The sequence below is a fragment of the Lottia gigantea genome, assembly GCF_000327385.1.
Source record: "Lottia gigantea unplaced genomic scaffold LOTGIsca_226, whole genome shotgun sequence".
In the NCBI taxonomy this organism is placed as follows: Eukaryota; Metazoa; Mollusca; class Gastropoda; family Lottiidae; genus Lottia; species Lottia gigantea.
The window spans coordinates 109476-130267 of record NW_008708609.1 but is presented as its reverse complement, the minus strand read 5'-3'; the positions used below and the strand labels follow the sequence as shown (position 1 = coordinate 130267).

Genomic DNA, 20792 nt, shown 5'->3' with positions numbered 1-20792 from the left:
TCTTGAACTTCCGACAATTTTTCTTCCAAAACATCACTATCACTGTCATCATCAAATTCACTTTCGTCTGAATCAGACCAACTTTCATCAAATAACTCTGCTGGACTCATTGGTTGACTTGCTAAACTTTCAGATCTTTGTAAAATAGCTGTTACAGCTGTAGCTTTAATATCAATGTTTTCAGGTTTCTGTTTTTTCACACGAGCTGATTTACTGGGTTCAGTGTCGTCTGAATGATCTACACTATTTTTCCGAGAACTATTTTTCTTTTTCTTGTGAAAACTTTGGGACATTTTATCACTCTTTTCATTGTTAAGTTTCACATTGAGCGCTTTAAGATCAATATCAGATTTAGATTGAGTAAGATTTGCCTGTACCACTTCCTTCAATTCACTTTCAGACACTTCACAACCTAAAGACAATAATTGTTCTTTACTTTCAGGAGACAACTCATGATGAAGTCCATTAATTTGTTCCACTAAAGCCCGAACATATCCTTTTGATAAAACATTTTCTGTGAACTCATCATCTTTTTGACTGAAGTATGTTTTAAGCCAACTTTCTGTCCGTTCTAAAACTTGTTTTTGTTTGACTCCGTTTGATGAACTTGGAGAACTAGGTGTTGAATGTGAGGCTCCAGTTTCATGAAATGGAAATTTACTTCCTTTTCTGCTGAGTTCTGGACTTGCTTCAGATTCAGATAGTTTGGAATAATCATGTAAACGCTGTTTAACTAAACCTGATATCACTGGGGACGTTGGTGTGGACCAAACTTTAGATGATTTAGAGGGGGAACTTAATGAACCTGTAGCTGTCTGATATACTTCTGTATCAGATTTATCATTCAAATCTGAATCACTTTCAATATTTATAGTACTTTCACCAGCAGACAGAAAATAGTCTGAGTTGGAAACATCTGATTCAGAGAACCTTTCTCCTTCACCACTGTCTATATCATCACTAAATTCAGCATTCTGGTTCACCACACCACTTTTATTGGATTTTGATTTGGTTTTCTGACGAACTCCAGTTATAATACGATTAATAAACTTGGGTTTGCTTGGAGCTGAAATATATCAATAAATATAACATGAGTTATAACTGAAAATATAACAAATTTCTTAATATCATCTATTATGTTAGTCCATATTCTCTTTACATACAAATATCGTAGTCAACCTAAATTCAATCTTAATAGTTAATACACTATCAGAGTTTATAATAATATTTATCAAAGATAATTATTTATATAGGCATTATAACAATATTTAGATATTAAAATTCCATTCTTAAAACTGATATATAATTATTGTAACATTAAACAAGCAGTAACAAAGAAATTTAAATCATTATAATCATAGACTAATATCAACTCTGCTATATTTCATTATAATCATAGACTAATATCAACTCTGCTATATTTCATTATAATCATAGACTAATATCAACTCTGCTATATTTCATTATAATCATAGACTAATATCAACTCTGCTATATTTCATTATAATCATAGACTAATATCAACTCTGCTATATTTCAAACTACAACTGATCAATATGAATATGTCTGAATCAACTTTCATTCTGTATGACAATAATCATACCAGAAAATTCAATGAATATCATTAGAATAGGAACTAGTGAATCATCAAATAATAATGACCAGAATAAAACCAGAGAATATGAGCTTCTATCCTGAATCATCATGACACATCACAGTTGTACAACTAGCAGCCTAGCATAACAAATAGAGAATTGAAATTCAGATTTTAGCTAGTCTTCCAACTTTATTATGCCATGAAGTGTGCCATGTAAATAGAACTGCCTCAAAACTCTTCCAATCAAGAATTTTTTTTTGATCAAGATCGATATGCCTAGGTTGATTGTTTCAGATAGATTCAGATAACAACTGTGGAGAATTTTGTACCATATTGTCATAAATTTGATATATTTAAATATAATCTGCCCTGATGATATCTTGTTCACTAGATAATAGATAAGTTTGAACTATATATTATATTATTACAACTCTTCTAGTTATTTCTCAATGGTGTGTGAAATCAACATAAACATGGTTGGTATAAAATGCCCACAGAGAAACAATTTCAAGGTAAATTCGGGAATGAAGATATTAATATTTAAGATTGATGTACATTAGCTGTTGTATACAAATACATTGCAGCAAGAAAACTCTAATGTGGCATATTTTCTCTCTCTAACCACTCCTAAGATTTTACTATTACACCAACCCCAAGTTGACCAGTGGTCAGCTTAGTAGAGATAAATACTGTTGATATCTGTCTACTATCTTGATTGTTAATTGTAGCACAGATAAAATATTACTTATAGTCTTAAATTATCTATTTTAACAGTAGGCTACTCAGAGTTTCATGTTTTGAAATGTGAAATATTTTGACCTGTCTATTGTAGTTTGACAAGTATTTTGGAGAAAAGCTTGGATTATTGTGAAACAAAAAATATAATTCGTCATTTTTTTCTTATGCAGTCATGCATTTCTTATCAAGAACAGACCAATATATTTTCTTGTTTTACCAAATGTTTCTGTACGTAAGAAAGAATAAAAACTATTGGACAAAATTCCCACCTGAAAACTTTCAAAATTTATTTACTAGTATGATGAAAGTTACAATTTTGAACATCTTAGTTTTGCACTGAAAGGGGGTTGGTAAGTGCCATTTGATTCTATGGAGGTAGTGATATTTCAACTATCATATGTAACAAGAATGCCGATTGGTTAAATGGTGACATGTGATCTGTAAAGGGAGGTTATTAATGATTAGAAACAGTTAGATGTGATTAATATTGTACAATGTTGCTACAGAACATGATTGTGTACATAGAAAACCATCATCTTATAATCTAATTTATATTAAACAACCAAGTAAAGCTTGTATCTGCTGGTGCAGGAATATATTGGCTCTTGTTATAATACAATGTCCAGAAATTTCTTCAGTCAAAAAGTGAATTACAACTCACCCTATCTTCTGCAAATTTCCACAAAACTCTATAGTATTTTACTAAATCACAAATTGTATATTATATATTATCTAACATTCATCCAAGCAACAAATAATATATTAGCATTTCAAAAACATCTCACTTCAAATTGTTTCCTTGCTATTGTACCTGAATCCTTGCATAATCAAATCTTCTATTGATGTTTCTCAAAGAAACTGACGGAAGATTAGGTAGGTCACAGATTAGGTAGGTCACGTTCAATTCAACCAAACAAATTATTCTGAGTCACTTTCATAATCTATTGTTTAAAGTGACATTCTGCTTTTTTGTAAAATGTTTTCATAACCAAAAACCTCGTAAATTATACCAGAAAATATTTCTAAAATATGCTATTTATATCTATATATCTTCTCGTTCAAACTGAATTTGTTTGAAATGTTTGAAGATGTTATTAACAATTACAAGGAAGTTGGTGAGGCTAAAATTATAGGTCACAATATACATCTTACCTTATACGTTCTAAATTAGGAGAAATTATTATCATCAAAGATCTTTTGAAATGTGAATAGACAGTGAATTAATATCAATAATATTAGTCATTTATATTTTTTACTTCCTGTTTGAATGAGAACCAACCTGACTATCAAGTAACAAAAAAGTACCACATTTAAGCCCCTGATATTTTTTGACCATCATTAAAGATGCAATTAAGCAAGCAATTTAAAATGTTAGCTGAATACATGCCAGATTGTGATATCTGAGATAGAACGTTCACATGACAACTACTCATGAATCAATTTACCAGTTTCAGATCTTCAATTAACATTCCAGGTGTTTTGTATAGAACAATATACATGTAAAGGACCATATGACATGCTAGTGACTAAAACCCTAGTTTTCAACCCTTGTTTTTCCATTTCTTCTATTATCAACTTGATTGCATGAGAACAAACCCAACTGAAGAAGCTATATTAAAATTTAGTTGACTTACTATCTCCTGGTTCCTCCATTAGATAAGAAATATCATAAACCACCTAATCAGACGTCAAAATATTTTGATCTACTACCAAGTTAGTGACTAATAATTTTTTCTATGTAACTTAAGCCCAAGCCAAATTTTCCTTATTGCCTTTATTAAGTTTCAATTAAAAGTGAGATTGTGCCCAACTAGGATAATAAATTCAACTATAGTAATAATAACCTGTGACATATTGCATTACATTGCCAATATTACACCACTGTTATTCTCTTTAAGTGACATAAACTTATAAATATTTATTTTACCAGTTGAGTTCCTTTTCTCCTTTTCAACATAATATTTCAAGGTTATTATTATAAAAAAACATCTCAGCTTGTTGAAAATTAGACTGCTGTCACTTCTGATTGCAGGTACGAGAATCTGATATGGAAAACGATGTCTGAAGAATTAATGGGACAAAAAAATTGACTTAACGGTGCACCTTCACTATCTGTTCGACCAATCATATCTTAGTTTTAGAAACAGGAACTTTTTAAGTAATAGTGTTCACAGCTTATCGTCGAAATTTGAATCTTCAAATCCATGTGTATTCATAATTATTCACGTTTGAAAGTTTAAAATTTGACTCGAATTTTAGTGAGACTATGTCATATATAGAAAACACATATATAGGAATAGACAGTGAAATTTCTAGTTAAGTACCACAATATATTTGGGGCTACTCTTCTCGCTAAATTTACCTTATTGCACACTGATTGACTTTATAATAATTTGGTGCAGAGAAGTACTTATTGGATACCAATTCTCCTTACTTATTTTCTAGTAAGTGTATTTAATGAGTAGTAGAACTATTAAACAAGTTATCAAGCTTCCTGAGGAGAATTTCAATCTTACAACTCAGAATTTTCAGATAACACAAATCTGAAAAGTTTTTATCATACCAGTATTAATAGTCAGAATTACTGTGTAAAGTTTACAGGAAATTCATATGGATATATTTGTATTTGTCAAAATACTAGATAGAACTCTGCAACTGGACTCATCAATTTAACATCCCTCTCTGAAAACCTAAATAAATAATATAGTTTGTTTGTTTACTAGCCTATATTCTTTAAATGAAAATGTTATAAACTGATATACTGTACTTTACCATTCACAATTCATTATCTGATCATCTTAATTCATTCATTTGCCAGTAAAGTCTGAATATAACTGTCGAATATCAAGCTTACAAAAATATTCATCCAATTACAATTACTTTATAAAACATCCAAAAATATTCAGCACCCACAATTTTCATACAATAGCCATCATTTTATTCAGACAATGAAAAAAAAATACAACCCAAACTTAAAGTTTTACGAGAAAATCAATATTTGTCTGGGAAGATCAAATCATTTAAATTATACAGGAAACAAAGAAAACTTCTACTTTTTAACAACAATGGTTAACAGAATAAAGAAAATGTCCACAACTCAGTAGCATTTATTTTTTACAGAAAGGTTCACTTACCAACGCAATTTGTCTAAATCCTAAAAACATGGGAATCAAACAGTAGCAAAGTACTACCACACAGAAACAGCAGACGGGTTGTGTGGATGATATCATCACAGTAATTCTAACAGTAATAAACCACAGTGAAATAGAAGCAGACCTCAGTGTCTGATACCAACATCAATTAACTCTCAGAATGAATCTACAGGTCAAAGGTCAAGCCATTCCCTGTTGAAAGTTCAAACCACTCTAGTGTAAAATATTTGACATTTGCTGGTGATTTTGTTTTAAAAATACAGGCCTGCAGTGAAAACAGTTAAGATGCTAAATATATAGGTTGATGTTTCTATTTTGGACACAAGTCAAACTGTTTGAAGATATTTTTATCCAGTAATATCCAGGCTAGGCCTTCTCTTTTCATATTAATGAGAAAGAAAGGTTATGATATAAGTACCATACTAGTCTGTCTATTCCAGATATAACCTTATAGTTTGAATACATGGCAACATTTGGATGGAACAATAAGTCTGAAGTAGATGCAAACAAAAGTAATTAGTGTGAAACATCGTTAAACCAAATAAAATGAAATGAAATGAAATGAAATGAAACGAAACGAAACGAAACGAAATGAAATGAAATGAAATGAAATAAAATTGACTAAATGTTTGTAGTCTGATTGTTTATATTTTAGGTCTAAATGGTCACTCATCAAGATAAGACAACTAACACTGGGTTAAAACTTCTGAGCTGTCAAATACTGTATTAATTTAGCATTAGTAATGTGGTTTAGCAGTGTCAGCTGATGATTACCAACAAACCGTAATCCAACTTTACACTGCTGGTATATTAAGCCATTTTACACTGCTGGTATATTAAGCCATTTTACACTGCTGGTATATTAAGCCATTTTACACTGCTGGTATATTAAGCCATTTTACACTGCTGGTATATTAAGCCATTTTACACTGCTGGTATATTAAGCCATTTTACACTGCTGGTATATTAAGCCATTTTACACTGCTGGTATATTAAGCCATTTTACACGACTGTGTTTGACAGAAACAACTTTAGTTATTACCTAAAAAATCAAATATCAACAAAAAAACATAGTGAAAGTTGTTAGCAAGGTGTAAACAATGTCAAACCTAAAAAAACTTATCAGATAATAAAATATACATTCAGGTCACATTGATAAACAAAGGCAAAACAAATTCAAAATCCTTGCACCAAAACCCTGAGAATGCCAATCAAAGTTCTGGTCCAGGGTACAAATATTGATACCACATACACATCATCCTCATCTTGTCCAAAAATATTATTAGTTTATGTTCAATTTCTGGAAGTGTAGAATTATCATGTGTTTATTGCCTCATTATCCATTGTTGAACCCAAAAACATTGTAAAATATATTACATGCCCTTCAAAGTTAAATTTTAGAATTCCATGATATTATAGATAAAAAAATCTAACTAAGAATAGAGGTTTAATAATAATGGCTTTAAATACATAAAACAATATCTTAAACATTTTAAAATGAAACTGACTAAGACTAATGTAGTTTATTCAAGTCAGTCAACAATAGTGAAATTGGCACGAATATGATATCTTTTATTTTCTTAAATAATTTCATAACAAGGAAGATTTTTATAAAACAGGAAGATAAAATTATAATCTATTATTCTAATAAACTAACAATATATTCTTCTAATAGTCAAACTTGTTTTTTAACAATCATATTATCCTACAACAATTTGACAGTTTATCAAATTTTATTTTCTTTTTTGCTTTGATCAGTGAAAACTGGACAATGCCAATCTATACCCCATATTAGTAAACAAAACATAACAAGGTTTTAATAACAGAAATATCAGTCTGCCATATAGAGGAGTAGATGAAAGATTCATCAGTTTGACCTACTAAAACTAATTGACAAACAAAATAAAATAAAGAAAAGATACTTTGAGTAATTTATTACCATTGTGATACATCAAAACCTTTTTCATCCCCTGTCATCTACTGTCCAGGTTAATATAATACAACTATAAAATTATAATTCAATAAAATAATATCCATACTAACAATAATCTGATTACCTTGTTTAAAATGATTTCATTGAATAGAAAGCTGTAAATATATATATCAACTATTTACCAACTTTAAACTATATGATAGAATGATAATAGTCCAATACATCCTGCTTTCTACATCTATCAACATTTACAACTTTACCGTATTAAAACCAATAAATTGGTGACTGACACAACAAGTTCAATATATATATTTATATACTAATATTTGAATAAGCAGGTTCATACCACATTAGATGAAATTTGGACAAGAAATTTGGTAATGTGCCCTGTGCAAATTCAACATTTCCATCAAATTCAGAATTTCATTGTATATGTCATGTCATAAAGCTCTGATATGAAGGAAAACAAAACAAAAATAAACAGTACGAAAAAACAAAGAACCTGTAACAATATATATAAATTCTGTTACAGATACAAAAAGAAAAATCTTGTTTATACTGAAAAAACATTCAACAGACTGACAAATTGTCTACTTTTCACTTTCATTAAGATTTTTTATTAAGTTATGTACGGTATATAAAATTATTGGTATAATATATTATTTAATAGTAAAATGTGTACCAGTATAGAGAGAAGTGTACCAGTATAGAGAGAAGTGTACCAGTACAGAGAGAAGTGTACAATATAATAGAGAGAAGTGTACAATATAATAGAGAGAAGTGTACAATATAGAGAGAAGAGTACAATTTAATACAGAGAAGTGTACAATATAATAGAGAGAAGTGTACAATATAATACAGAGAAGTGTACAAGTATAGAGTGAAGAGTACAATATAATACAGAGAAGTGTACAATATAATAGAGAGAAGTGTACAATATATAGAGAGAAGTGTACAATATAATAGAGAGAAGTGTACAAGTATAGAGGGAAGAGTACAATATAATAGAGAGAAGTGTACAAGTATAGAGAGAAGTGTACAAGTATAGAGAGAAGTGTACAATATAATAGAGAGAAGTGTACAATATAATAGAGAGAAGTGTACAATATAATAGAGAGAAGTGTACAAGTATACAGAGAAGTGTACAAGTATAGAGAGAAGTGTACAATATAATAGAGAGAAGTGTACAATATAATAGAGAGAAGTGTACAAGTATAGAGAGAAGAGTACAATATAATAGAGAGAAGTGTACAATATAATAGAGAGAAGTGTACAATATAAAGTCTATTAAAATAATATGGTAAGTGAACAATCTGAGACATAAAACTTTATAAATCTATTCAAAAATATAGACCTTAAACATCTTGTAAAGTTTACAATCAATTAAGGATTAAGAATTTAAGATTTCACATATTATATATTTGATTAGTGAACAAATAATACTTGTATAAATTAAAAGTAGAGGTGTTCTAATGATCCGGAAAAATTGATTAAAGACCCATAGCACTGAATCAACTGTACTAATACTTCTCATTAGAAATCTAATAAAACAAACAATAAAACATTGATTTTGTTTTGAAATCTAAAAATATATTTTAATTCATTATTAAAGAGGTTTATAAGGGACTATCTGCTTGGAATTGGAAAGGTATCTCATACTGTATAACATCCAAATACTAACATACCAATCTCATATAGATCTGATTTTATAGCCTAAAAACCTGATTAATATTATAAACAATGTAGAAATATCAAGGTATTGTATTAGTTTGTATGAAATAGTGAATAAAAGAAAATTAACTGTAAGGTATATTATCACAAAAGAGTATAATTTGAAAAAGTTTGATGTCCATGATCCAATGTTTTAAAAAAAAAGGAAAAATAGCCATCTAATGAATATTGTCACCAAACTATTGAGATATTTTCTTCCAATAAATTCTTCCTCAATAGACAATTAATAAGAAAATCAATATAATACTCAATAGAAATGTCTGTAAGCTTAACATCTCAATAAACCCTGATTTCTTTCTGCTTTCTAACTGTGGATTGAGTAGTCTATCAAAATAACCCTAGATACCGGTAGATAGTAACTCAGTTATTTGACTAAAATACTTATATTGATTATCTGTAACTCTCAGACAGGTTAAAAACATAGGACAGTTATAGGTTTTACTGTGAATTGAAATCTATAAATGATAGTAGTATAGTAGATATTATAAAATAATTCAAATTAGACCAAACTTTCATTTCCTTTTTTTATTAGTTTTTATTTTTAATATAGTCACTTCAGTTTGGGTCTAACGACAGCCTTAAACTCAATTTTGATTGATTGACAGAAGAAGACAGATTAAGAATCATTTTTGTTTTATGAAAAAGGCCCTAAAGTCAAATATTTCTACTTCACAAATTGTCAAAATCAGTGATGATTTGTAGGTTTTATAATCTTATCACAAATGTTCTTTACCCCAAAATTGTCAGAACTGGAGTTTTCCAATGTTTGTTATTTATCAGGGTTTCCCAGATTTAGATGAACACCATTTAACAAGCAGTACTAATAGTTACAGGAACAGTTCCACCATCTGTTACCTTAGTCTCAGAAACTATAAATTTATAGCCAAGTGTTCACAGCTCATCGTTCAAATTTATAGCCAAGTGTCCACAGCTCATCGTTCAAATTTTAGCCTTTAAATTCATCCAGAATTATCCATGTTTGAAAGATAAAATATTGAATTATCTTTTCTTGCCAAATATAGAAAAGACAAATAAAGAAATAGAGAGTGAAATTCCTAGTTTGAGGTATTTTTCAGGGGATTATGAGATTTTTGAACATTTCTTGTACTTCTAAAGACTACACAAGTCAACCCCCAAAATTATAAAATGGTTGAGACCCACAGACAAGTGGGTGTTAAGAAATTTGGTTCTCCTATGAATGGAATGGAGTGGATGAATGAATGAATGAATGATGAATGAATGAAAATTTATGCAATAGATGTAAAACAAGATCTGCAAGAAGTAAAAATCAATATAACTTGAGAGCCTACAAATAGATTTTAAATGATGAACAATAATACTGTTTTTATAATGTCTGAAACTCAATATGAACACTCACTAGCTATTATCAGACCTAATAATACTTATCATAACTTATACATCATCAAAATAGAGTTGAAAAAACACTCAAAATACTAAGCTACAAAAGACATCATTGCAAATATATATATACAAACCACTCATAGTAGCACATAATCCATACAAATTAATATATTCCCTATTTAATCCCTGTTAGTATCTTTCACTCTTTTGTTCCAATATGGAGGAATTTCCTGCTTCATTGACGTGTGACTCATTGATTCATTCTAATCTTACCCGCCATACATGTGCCTGACGAACGCTGCTGACTCGTGTCTCGATTGCACGTACAGAAGAGCATGCAAGACATACTTGTACCGCACACATTACTTTCAGTCTCTGTATGTCAGTACAATGTGAAGGCCATCCATCCAGCTTCACATAGACACTAAATCAATTGAGCCATATTTCATGTTTTATTTTCATAAATTATGAATGGGATTTGAAACCAATTAACTATTTTTTGAGTAAATATGATCATTGATTATATCTATAAAACAGTTAACAATCAAATTATTTATCTTATATTTAAATTTGTCATTATAAATGTATAAAAGACCTAAAATGACATTTATTGATTTTCTAAGGTTCATAATGTCTGAGGTGTTACTATGGTGATAAAATCAATCAATAATTTATGTTAATTTATGTTAATTTATTCGGTTGCTTCAGTGACCTGATTATTGCATGAATTATTGACTATTTGGGTTAGAAGATTATAAAGTAGCTCACTTTATTAGATAGTTGTATTGGAACTGAGCATTGATTTATTATAAAAATCTATTCTGTTTTTTTATCAAGAAAACTCAACTTGATATCATGTAAAGTCTGGTGAATTGTCTATGATTATAAGTGATGTTATAGATTGAAGTTGCAATAAGGTGCAAGAATTTAACAGCAATCACCAATTTTATCCCACATTGGTTGAGATTTCTTTTCAACTTGACACTTATTTAACCATGACAAAATCACAAGAGATAAATGGTTTATTAGTAATAAAGGTGGTCACTGAAACATCTACCAGGGTCCAGGGTATGAAGAAAGAGCAAGTTTGTTACCATAATTTTAATAAATTAACCATAATACCATTAGGTTAGTTAAACGTGGATATGTTTAACTTGGTCATAATTTTGTGCTTGAATCACACCAAAACTTTGTAACCTAAGCCAGTGCTTTCATGAGACTATGTTCTCATCACCTTCTAACACCAAAACATATGTTACTATGAAAAAATATTGGTGAAAAAAGAAAATTTGTTCAAAAACTTTTGTTAGGTATTTCCATTGGTTAGATTTACAGGTTGTTTTCTTACTATAACACCTCAATATATCCATATTAATAATCATGAGATTAGGTGATAAAATAACTGTACTTATATAATACATGTATCTGTTTACAAATCTATTTATAGTTTCTTATCACTAGTAATAAGTTGAAAAGATTAAATTTAACTGGTGTTTTTATATTTATAGTCACCACTGTAGGTTACAGCATGTTTGAAAGTTAACCAAGAAGATGTAGTAACTTTAACATTTATGAACATTGCTTTAATCCTGTGCCAGTGCTTTCTGTTGGATAGTAACTTGTTACCTTTCAACCACCATGATGACTAAAAACCTCTATCAGTTGGTTTATGATATAATAATTTTTTCGTTGCAATTGTTATGTTACGTAACCTTGTTTTCTTTTTGAAAGCTGTTTGAATATATAGATATAAATAACAAACTAGGATCTTATCCACAGCCTCTAACAGATATATATATATATATATGATGGCTCAAGACATGACAGAAAGGTTGAACTGTCTTTGAAGAAAATAAAACATTTCTCCATCACCTTTTCCCACTTCATTAAAGTCATCACTTGTATTGGAGATTTGAATGAAATAGAAATTTCTCTGACTAACTCCATACGTTAATAATGTACTTCAATAAACATATCCTAACTGAGTATGGTAGGTGTATATTATTTAACGCTACAGTGATCATCTCTACGTGAGAATTCAGGTAAACTGTCACACATACCTCAAACAGGTGAAAAATAAAAACACAGTAAAACCTGTAAAACAAACATTGAAGAATCATTTCACGGTAAGATAACTCATAACCCCTAAATTATTTTCAAAATATAGTTTATCTAAATTTGTCTTACCTGTAAATTTGGGAACTTTCAAGTTATGGTATAACTCCGGTATAGAGCGTGACCTTGGTTTCTGTTTGACCTCTGACCTCTCAATGTCACTATCATACCCCATAAATACTTCATTGTCAAACGCTTGGATTTCAGCCTCAGTAGATGGTAGGGGAAATCCATCATTTTCTTCTGAAATAACAAGAGAGAATATTCAACCGACTTTTCTAATAACTTTGTAACCTATCGTCATTTTACACACATAAAATAATTTTCAATTTAATTATTTTTAATCCCGATATGTACCTTAACTCACAGCCTGACAATAGTATAGTTATTATTTACTTTCCAAAAACAATAACTATAAATCTCATTACTAACTTATTATTTACATCGCAGTTTCTCTACCTCGACATTATTATCTTCATTCTAGACACTTGACCAATGATATTCTCTACCTCGACATTATTATCTTCATTCTAGACACTTGACCAATGATATTCTCTACCTCGACATTATTATCTTCATTCTAGACACTTGACCAATGATATTCTCTACCTCGACATTATTATCTTCATTCTAGACACTTGACCAGTGATATTCTCTACCTCGACATTATTATCTTCATTCTAGACACTTGACCAGTGATATTCTCTACCTCGACATTATTATCTTCATTCTAGACACTTGACCAATGATATTCTCTACCTCGACATTATTATCTTCATTCTAGACACTTGACCAATGATATTCTCTACCTCGACATTATTATCTTCATTCTAGACACTTGACCAATGATATTCTCTACCTCGACATTATTATCTTCATTCTAGACACTTGACCAATGATATTCTCTACCTCGACATTATTATCTTCATTCTAGACACTTGACCAATGATATTCTCTACCTCGACATTATTATCTTCATTCTAGACACTTGACCAATGATATTCTCTACCTCGACATTATTATCTTCATTCTAGACACTTGACCAATGATATTCGCAATATTTCAGTCAGTCCAGCTGTAAATGGGTGTTGAAAATTTGGGAGAAGCCAATGCCAAGTATCATGTGTCTTTCAATGGGTTGAATGTTAAATAGAATTCAGACCCATCTAAAATATAAGTCAAGTCGAACCTATTACCTTCATAATACGTATTTCTTTTCAAATAATTTATTTCATTCGTTAGTTCATTTTGTGAAGTCTATATGATTAAAGTATAGAGGTAAAGGGAGATAATCCGTTTGTTCATAATACATTTTATTTCAGACATTTTGCAATCACCTTCAATTCATATATAACAAAAGCTATAAATAAAACATTTCATATTATTTCAGTTTCTAAACAACGACCACAACATGATCACAGTATAATTTTCTACAGTATTTCTTGTATTGAAATTAATGTACTACAGACTGTGCACGTTAAAGAACCCTCGACAGTTGGAAATCGAAAAAGAGCAGGCATATGCCGCTGTCCTGGCAAGATTTCCCTCATCGCACCCTGCATGGCGTTGCCCGTCTTCATTAGCCAACATGGAAAAGTAGGACGTAAAACTCCATTCATTTGATTTTCATTTGTATTGAAATAAAGACTCTGAACGTCAATATAACGATGTGGACATTATCTTACATAATTTGGTGGTTTGTTTATCTTTTTGAAAAACATGATTTAAGTTAATGTATTGATACGATTACGCCATGTTTATTATTTTGTATTCTGAATTACAATTACGAAGTTTATGTATTTTATTTTTTTATTAATTTAATCCGAAAAAATTAAACAAGTCGTTAACAAACCACCGTATATCTGTGATGTCTCCTTAGATTCACCAAGATTCATTATATCTCAAGTCAGAAATATAATTCAACATTATTTGAACTTTCATCAGATTTACACCCATTCCATAATGAACACCGTCTAAACTCATTGCACCTTGGGTAAGTTTATAAGTGTCAAATATTGGTACATTATCTTTATTCAGCAAGGTCGTCAGTTTCTTCACAAATTTCTTTTCTTTTTCGGGGATTTTACTCTTCGTTTCTCTCAGAAGTCCAGAAACTGGGGGCATAGTCCATAACAACTTGGGCCATTTTGTCACCTTTTTAATCTGAATGGCAGGTTTCAAGTATTTTTCGTATATTAATTTAGTATCAAATTTATCATGATTTGCGATTCCAGTAATCACCAAACTTTTACTTTTCTGTGTTAAACTCTGAACAGCTGGGATAAATTGTTTTGCTAATCCGGCGTTGTAATATTCAAAAAAGGTTAAGTTCACTCGACCATTGCACAATTCACTGGTATAGGTTTCAGTTAACTCTCGACATTTCTCGAAGGTAAAACTATACAATCCTTTACATTTCTCTAATTGCTCTGAAATTAAAGAAAGAAGAAATTTTTTATTTGTTATTATTTGCTGATTTAAGAAAAACAATGAATTTACACTCAAAGTAAATCCAACTTACTCAAGAGAACTGATTATAGTATATATTTTAATTCATAAAATTCATAAAATAGAAAAGTATTATCACACAATTTATGCTTGATATAAAGAGAATTTCAAATAAGATTGTCAACATAGAGACTATAATATAAGAAATATGAGCAGGGCAGATTGTGAGCATGAGGTAAAGATTTAAACCGGATTGTGAGCATGAGGTAAAGATTTAAACCGGATTGTGAGTATGAGTTAAAGATTTAAACCGGATTGTGAGCATGAGGTAAAGATTTAAACCGGATTGTGAGTATGAGGTAAAGATTTAAACCGGATTGTGAGTATGAGGTAATGATTTAAACCGGATTGTGAGCATCAGGTATAGATTTAAACCGGATTGTGAGCATGAGGTAAAGATTTAAACCGGATTGTGAGTATGAGGTAATGATTTAAACCGGATTGTGAGCATCAGGTATAGATTTAAACCGGATTGTGAGCATCAGGTATAGATTTAAACCGGATTGTGAGCATCAGGTATAGATTTAAACCGGATTGTGAGTATGAGGTAATGATTTAAACCGGATTGTGAGCATGAGGTAAAGATTTAAACCGGATTGTGAGTATGAGGTATAGATTTAAACCGGATTGTGAGTATGAGGTAAAGATTTAAACCGGATTGTGAGTATGAGGTAATGATTTAAACCGGATTGTGAGCATCAGGTATAGATTTAAACCGGATTGTGAGTATGAGGTAATGATTTAAACCGGATTGTGAGTATGAGGTAATGATTTAAACCGGATTGTGAGCATCAGGTATAGATTTAAACCGGATTGTGAGCATGAGGTATAGATTTAAACCGGATTGTGAGTATGAGGTAAAGATTTAAACCGGATTGTGAGTATGAGGTAAAGAGACTTCAACTGAATTATGATGAAATATGAGTATAGAGGAAGATAAGTATTCTGATCTATGGTGGTACACGGACAAATTAATGTACTTACCTATCGGAGCGTTTTTTTTCAATGATCCCCAAATCATATCATGATTAAGAATTTTTTGAAAAGCAATATAGATTTGTCTCATGAGAGAATCACCACTTAACACCACCGTCATTCCATCAAATATCTTACAGGCCTCATTCCCTTTAAACAAACGAATTTTACAGTTGTGGTTGGAAGGAACCCAGTCGGAATATTCGGCATGAGCTTCTTGACGTAGATCCAAACAATCTTTACATTGGCACTCCTTCACTGTTTTTGCTACACACTTTTTGTTCATGCAACAAGGCGTCTTTCCTGTTGGCGAACATAACGCACGAAACATCCGATATACGACCTTTGGATCTTGGGCGAAACTGGCGTTTCCACATAACAGATCTTTTCTCTGGAGTGTATCTGGCAGACCCCAACCACCTCTATACGTCTTTAAAAAGTCGTTTATTTCACGTTCTTGATTCGGCGTCATTTTCCTTTGATGCCATTTACCTTCTAACATTTGCTGGATACCACCAGGGCAAGTTGGTGGGTCGAACAATGACTGGTATTTGATCGGTGACGTCACATTAACTAAGGGGGTAGTGACATAATTTATATTGTGATACCACCGAGTTGTGATGCTATAAATACATAGAATACCTAATACTGGTATTATCACTATATATACAGAGTTTTTCATCTCTTCTGAAAAAATAATTAGACATTTCTCATATAATAGAATGAATCATAATATAAGATAAGGTATCAAACGAGCAAAATTCAACAATATTGTCGGTAATCTAATTTTACCGGATTTCTAATAGTTAAAATAATGCATGCTTGAAGATAATAACTTTGAAATTTGAAACAATATTCAACAATAATATTGGTATTTTTGTTTCTGAGTGAAAAAATCTCGAAATATTACTTACCTTCAAGAACTGGCTAGCCGGTGACGATGGATATAAACGATACAGAATTACTCAAATGGCGTATTAAACGATTTAAACAGTATTAAAGATGCCCTGAGCGGGAAAGATATCAGTTATTATGAGAACGACTGAGATTATTGAACAGATAATAAACACCGCAAGCTACTTCACTAAAATGATATCATACAACTTGAAGATTCGATCATCGATCGATAAAATGAAATCGAGCTTTTAACCCTACCTAGCAGGTAATGGCTATATGTTTCGTTTTAGGGCTGGTAGGATGAAAAGTGAAATTGGACTATTTAGAAATTAGGACTGCAACAATGAATTGATGGAACACGATTCTTTCCTTCTTATCGATGCGCGTTTGATAAAAATAATCGTGATGTATCGGCATGATTAATTCTTAGAACCCTTTAATAACAAATGACAGAATTCTTGTGTTTATAAGAAACTGTGTCATTTTTTCCATTTTCCAAGTATGATTTTCACATCAAAATTTGCAAAAAATTCATAATTTTTTTTCACAATTCCTTACTTTAAAATGTTCTCAAGTGCTTAATAGTGACAAACTTGTTAGTAATTTTACACATTTCTACTATTTGTTTCTCGTTTCTTATCCAATAAATGAATCTCGATAATAATCGTAATAAATCGTAAGATGGTATCGAATCTCAACTTCACTATTTAAAATATATACAGACTTAAAACTTGATCTCTGAAAATTAAAAACCAGAGTCTTACCTTCAACCTGCGTTTTACATCGACGTAATCGCAGACACATAATTATTTTATTCAACTGTCTCATTCAATAACATTTTAATATTCAATCATCATGATAATTATTATCACGCTAGTCTTGTCTAATCTCATCTCCTCCGCTTTATAATGACAATTTCCGTGACTGTCTTGAACTGAATCATGTTATCACTCTGTCTTCACCAGAGACCCTAATATATTTGATGCATTGTACACAGGAGGTGTATTTTTCTACAAAGTTTTCATCATTTAAACATTTTCGACAGTCAAGATGGATGGGTAAATTGTCTGATTCTGGGTGATTGAATTATCCAATCCATTCTAGTAATATTCCAAAACTGATAGTCCAACTTTACATAATAGAAATATTTACAGGTTTTCACTAGATATACTAAACTAAGATAGAAGAGAGTGACTGACTATTGACGAGTAAAACTAGGAAAATGGCCGAAACTGACAAGTATGATAAATAGGTTTAGAGGTAAAGCTGACACCAATATGTCATATTACCTGTCGAAGTATAGACCTTAATTAAAATATTCACCTTAGATCACCCGATGTCGTTTAACTTTTAAACCGATTTTATTTCGGGACCGATACATCTACGACACCCTTGTAGTCCCGTCTTCATTTCTCAATATGATGTTTACCCATAAAGTGGGCCAAAAAGACCGGCGATTCACATCATTTTATGGGTGTAAAATATATATAGTTAGTCTTCATACTATTTGAATTGCATGAAAATCGCATAATCCCTTCAAATTTACTTAAAACTACAAATTTCACTTTATTTTTGTATATAATATACCTTTTCTATAATAATAAAATATTGTCACTGTATACATCAATTATAGAGCAATATATAGAAATATTATAACAGAACCTAATACTTGTTGTTACTCAGAGTTTCACCTGAGATATTCAGACAACAAACTTGACAACACTGTCTTTACTTTATATTACGGAGTATCAAGAAAAGACGAGTCGTCATTTCAACTTTCAAACATCGATAACACACACATGGATTTGAAAGGTTGAATTTTGATAGTGAGCTATAAACACTATTACTTTTTCACTAAACTATAAAGTTCCCGTTTCTGGGACTAAGGTACGATTGGTCAAACTTTAAATAACCGTTCCTAAAAAAGCACTGCCTAAATACGCTACTGAGCATCTTACAGTCTTATCGCGTTTATTGGATCTGTTCTTCATTGTAAATCCACAGATTATATTGCTAGTATAACTTTCTATAGTTCTAGAAGATTGATACCAAGACGAGATAATGGTACCGATTGATATTCCTGATGACTTGAAGTCATGTGTTAACAACTCGGAATAAACCGAGTCGGCGTTTTTGTAAAATCAAATATGACTATCCTACCTGCAAACCGTACAAGATCTTCTTCAGTAAAAGATCTTCTATTAACAGATGGAGCTCCAATCCTAGTTCGATAGCGAACATATCTTGTACATGGATGTTGAAATTCCTTCTGATTAAATTTTCGGTGTATTCTTTCCAATAAATGTTCTAAATGCTCATCAACTAAAATATATGAAACAAATATTTGTATTATTACTACATACAACAGAAGAGGAGTGAAAGAAATGAAATTTAAAATGGTCGAATGCACCCTCCGTCCCTGAGTTAAATTGAGAAGTGAAATTAGAGAACAAAAGAAGATCAGTATATATGAGCAAAAATGCGATGTGAAAACTACTAAACGGTTGGAAAGTTGAACGATACGTTTCACTGCTTCATATAGATAGTACAAACATAGTACTATTTCCAGTTAGTGATACGGTGTATAGAGACGAGTCTCAATGAAAGCACTGGCCTAGGTCACAGAGCAATAGATAAGTCTATTAATGATATACTAGAACAAGAACAAGTACAAGAAAGTAAATTAGCAATAAATTACAGCCATACACAAGAGATACAGATCTTTTTAATAAGATAGTTCTAACATGTACCATCATTAATCATCCTGGCCGCCATTACCATTTTTAACATCTGGTTCTAGAGAACTTGAAATTCCCTTACTTTGACAGAAATGGTTTTTAAACATAGTGCTGGCATATAAACGACCACTATATATTCAAGAAAATACATGTTGTCTGTGTTTTATAGTCTCTTACTTTAATCAAAAACATCTTCTTGATTAGTATTCCCAATTATTCTAGACTCCCAAACTTAGGATACCAAGTTGTACATTGTCCACAACAAGCAAATTGACATCACAGTGAATGCCTACAGAAATTATAGAAATCAAATAAAAAATAGTTCTTAGGTTGCGCATCATTTTAATGTCTGATAAATATCAAAACTGTATTTTATTTCTTTATATTTACTATATAGTATCCATGGAAACAAATGCACATCATGGGTGTATGTACAATTTACATTGCATCAAAAACCGTCAAGGTCAATAACAATATGAAGGGAAGTAAATGATGAACACAGGTCAGACAAATCGTTAAATCTTCAAACCAGATGGCTAGAATTGGCGGGAAATGTTAAGATCATTATACTAAACATTCCTGGTTCAGATCAAAACTAAACAATTCTATATAAACATACAGGTTATCATTCTTTATCATTCCAATATCAAACTCTAGCCCTACCACTATCTCATGGTGGGGCATTGTTTACTCTAACCCTACCAGTATCTCATGGTGGGGCATTGTTTACACTAGCCCTATCAGTATCTCATGGTGGGTCATTGTTTACTCTAGCCCTACCACTATCTCATGGTGGGTCATTGTTTACTCTAGCCCTACCAGTATCTCATGGTGGGGCATTGTTTACTCTAGCCCTACCACTATCTCATGGTGGGGCATTGTTTACTCTAGCCCTACCACTATCTCATGGTGGGGCATTGTTTACACTAGCTCTACCACTATCTCATGGTGGGTCATTGTTTACTCTAGCCCTACCACCATCTCATGGTGGGTCATTTTTTAATCCAGCCCTACCATTATCTGATTGTGGGTCATTATTTTATTGA

At 31.1% G+C, this 20792-nt stretch overlaps 3 protein-coding genes across 3 annotated transcripts; 1 reads left to right on the top strand and 2 right to left on the bottom strand.

Moving 5' to 3' along the window:
- Positions 1-8083: 8083 nt before the first annotated feature.
- LOTGIDRAFT_144204 (hypothetical protein) lies at positions 8084-8698 on the bottom strand (the record flags this gene model as incomplete). Its single annotated transcript, XM_009054810.1, has 1 exon — positions 8084-8698. A coding segment is annotated over one exon (615 nt), but the record flags the coding sequence as incomplete, so codon positions are not given.
- A 2328-nt stretch (positions 8699-11026) lies between these two features.
- Positions 11027-19789, bottom strand: LOTGIDRAFT_174930 (hypothetical protein; the record flags this gene model as incomplete). Its single annotated transcript, XM_009054809.1, has 9 exons — positions 11027-11039; positions 12574-12607; positions 12701-12871; positions 14617-15057; positions 16121-16798; positions 17773-17827; positions 18596-18600; positions 19169-19330; positions 19759-19789. The coding sequence occupies 9 exons, from the start codon at positions 19787-19789 to the stop codon at positions 11027-11029; spliced, it is 1590 nt and encodes a 529-aa protein (XP_009053057.1).
- Positions 19790-20351: 562 nt separating this feature from the next.
- LOTGIDRAFT_144186 (hypothetical protein) lies at positions 20352-20792 on the top strand (the record flags this gene model as incomplete). Its single annotated transcript, XM_009054808.1, has 1 exon — positions 20352-20792. A coding segment is annotated over one exon (441 nt), but the record flags the coding sequence as incomplete, so codon positions are not given.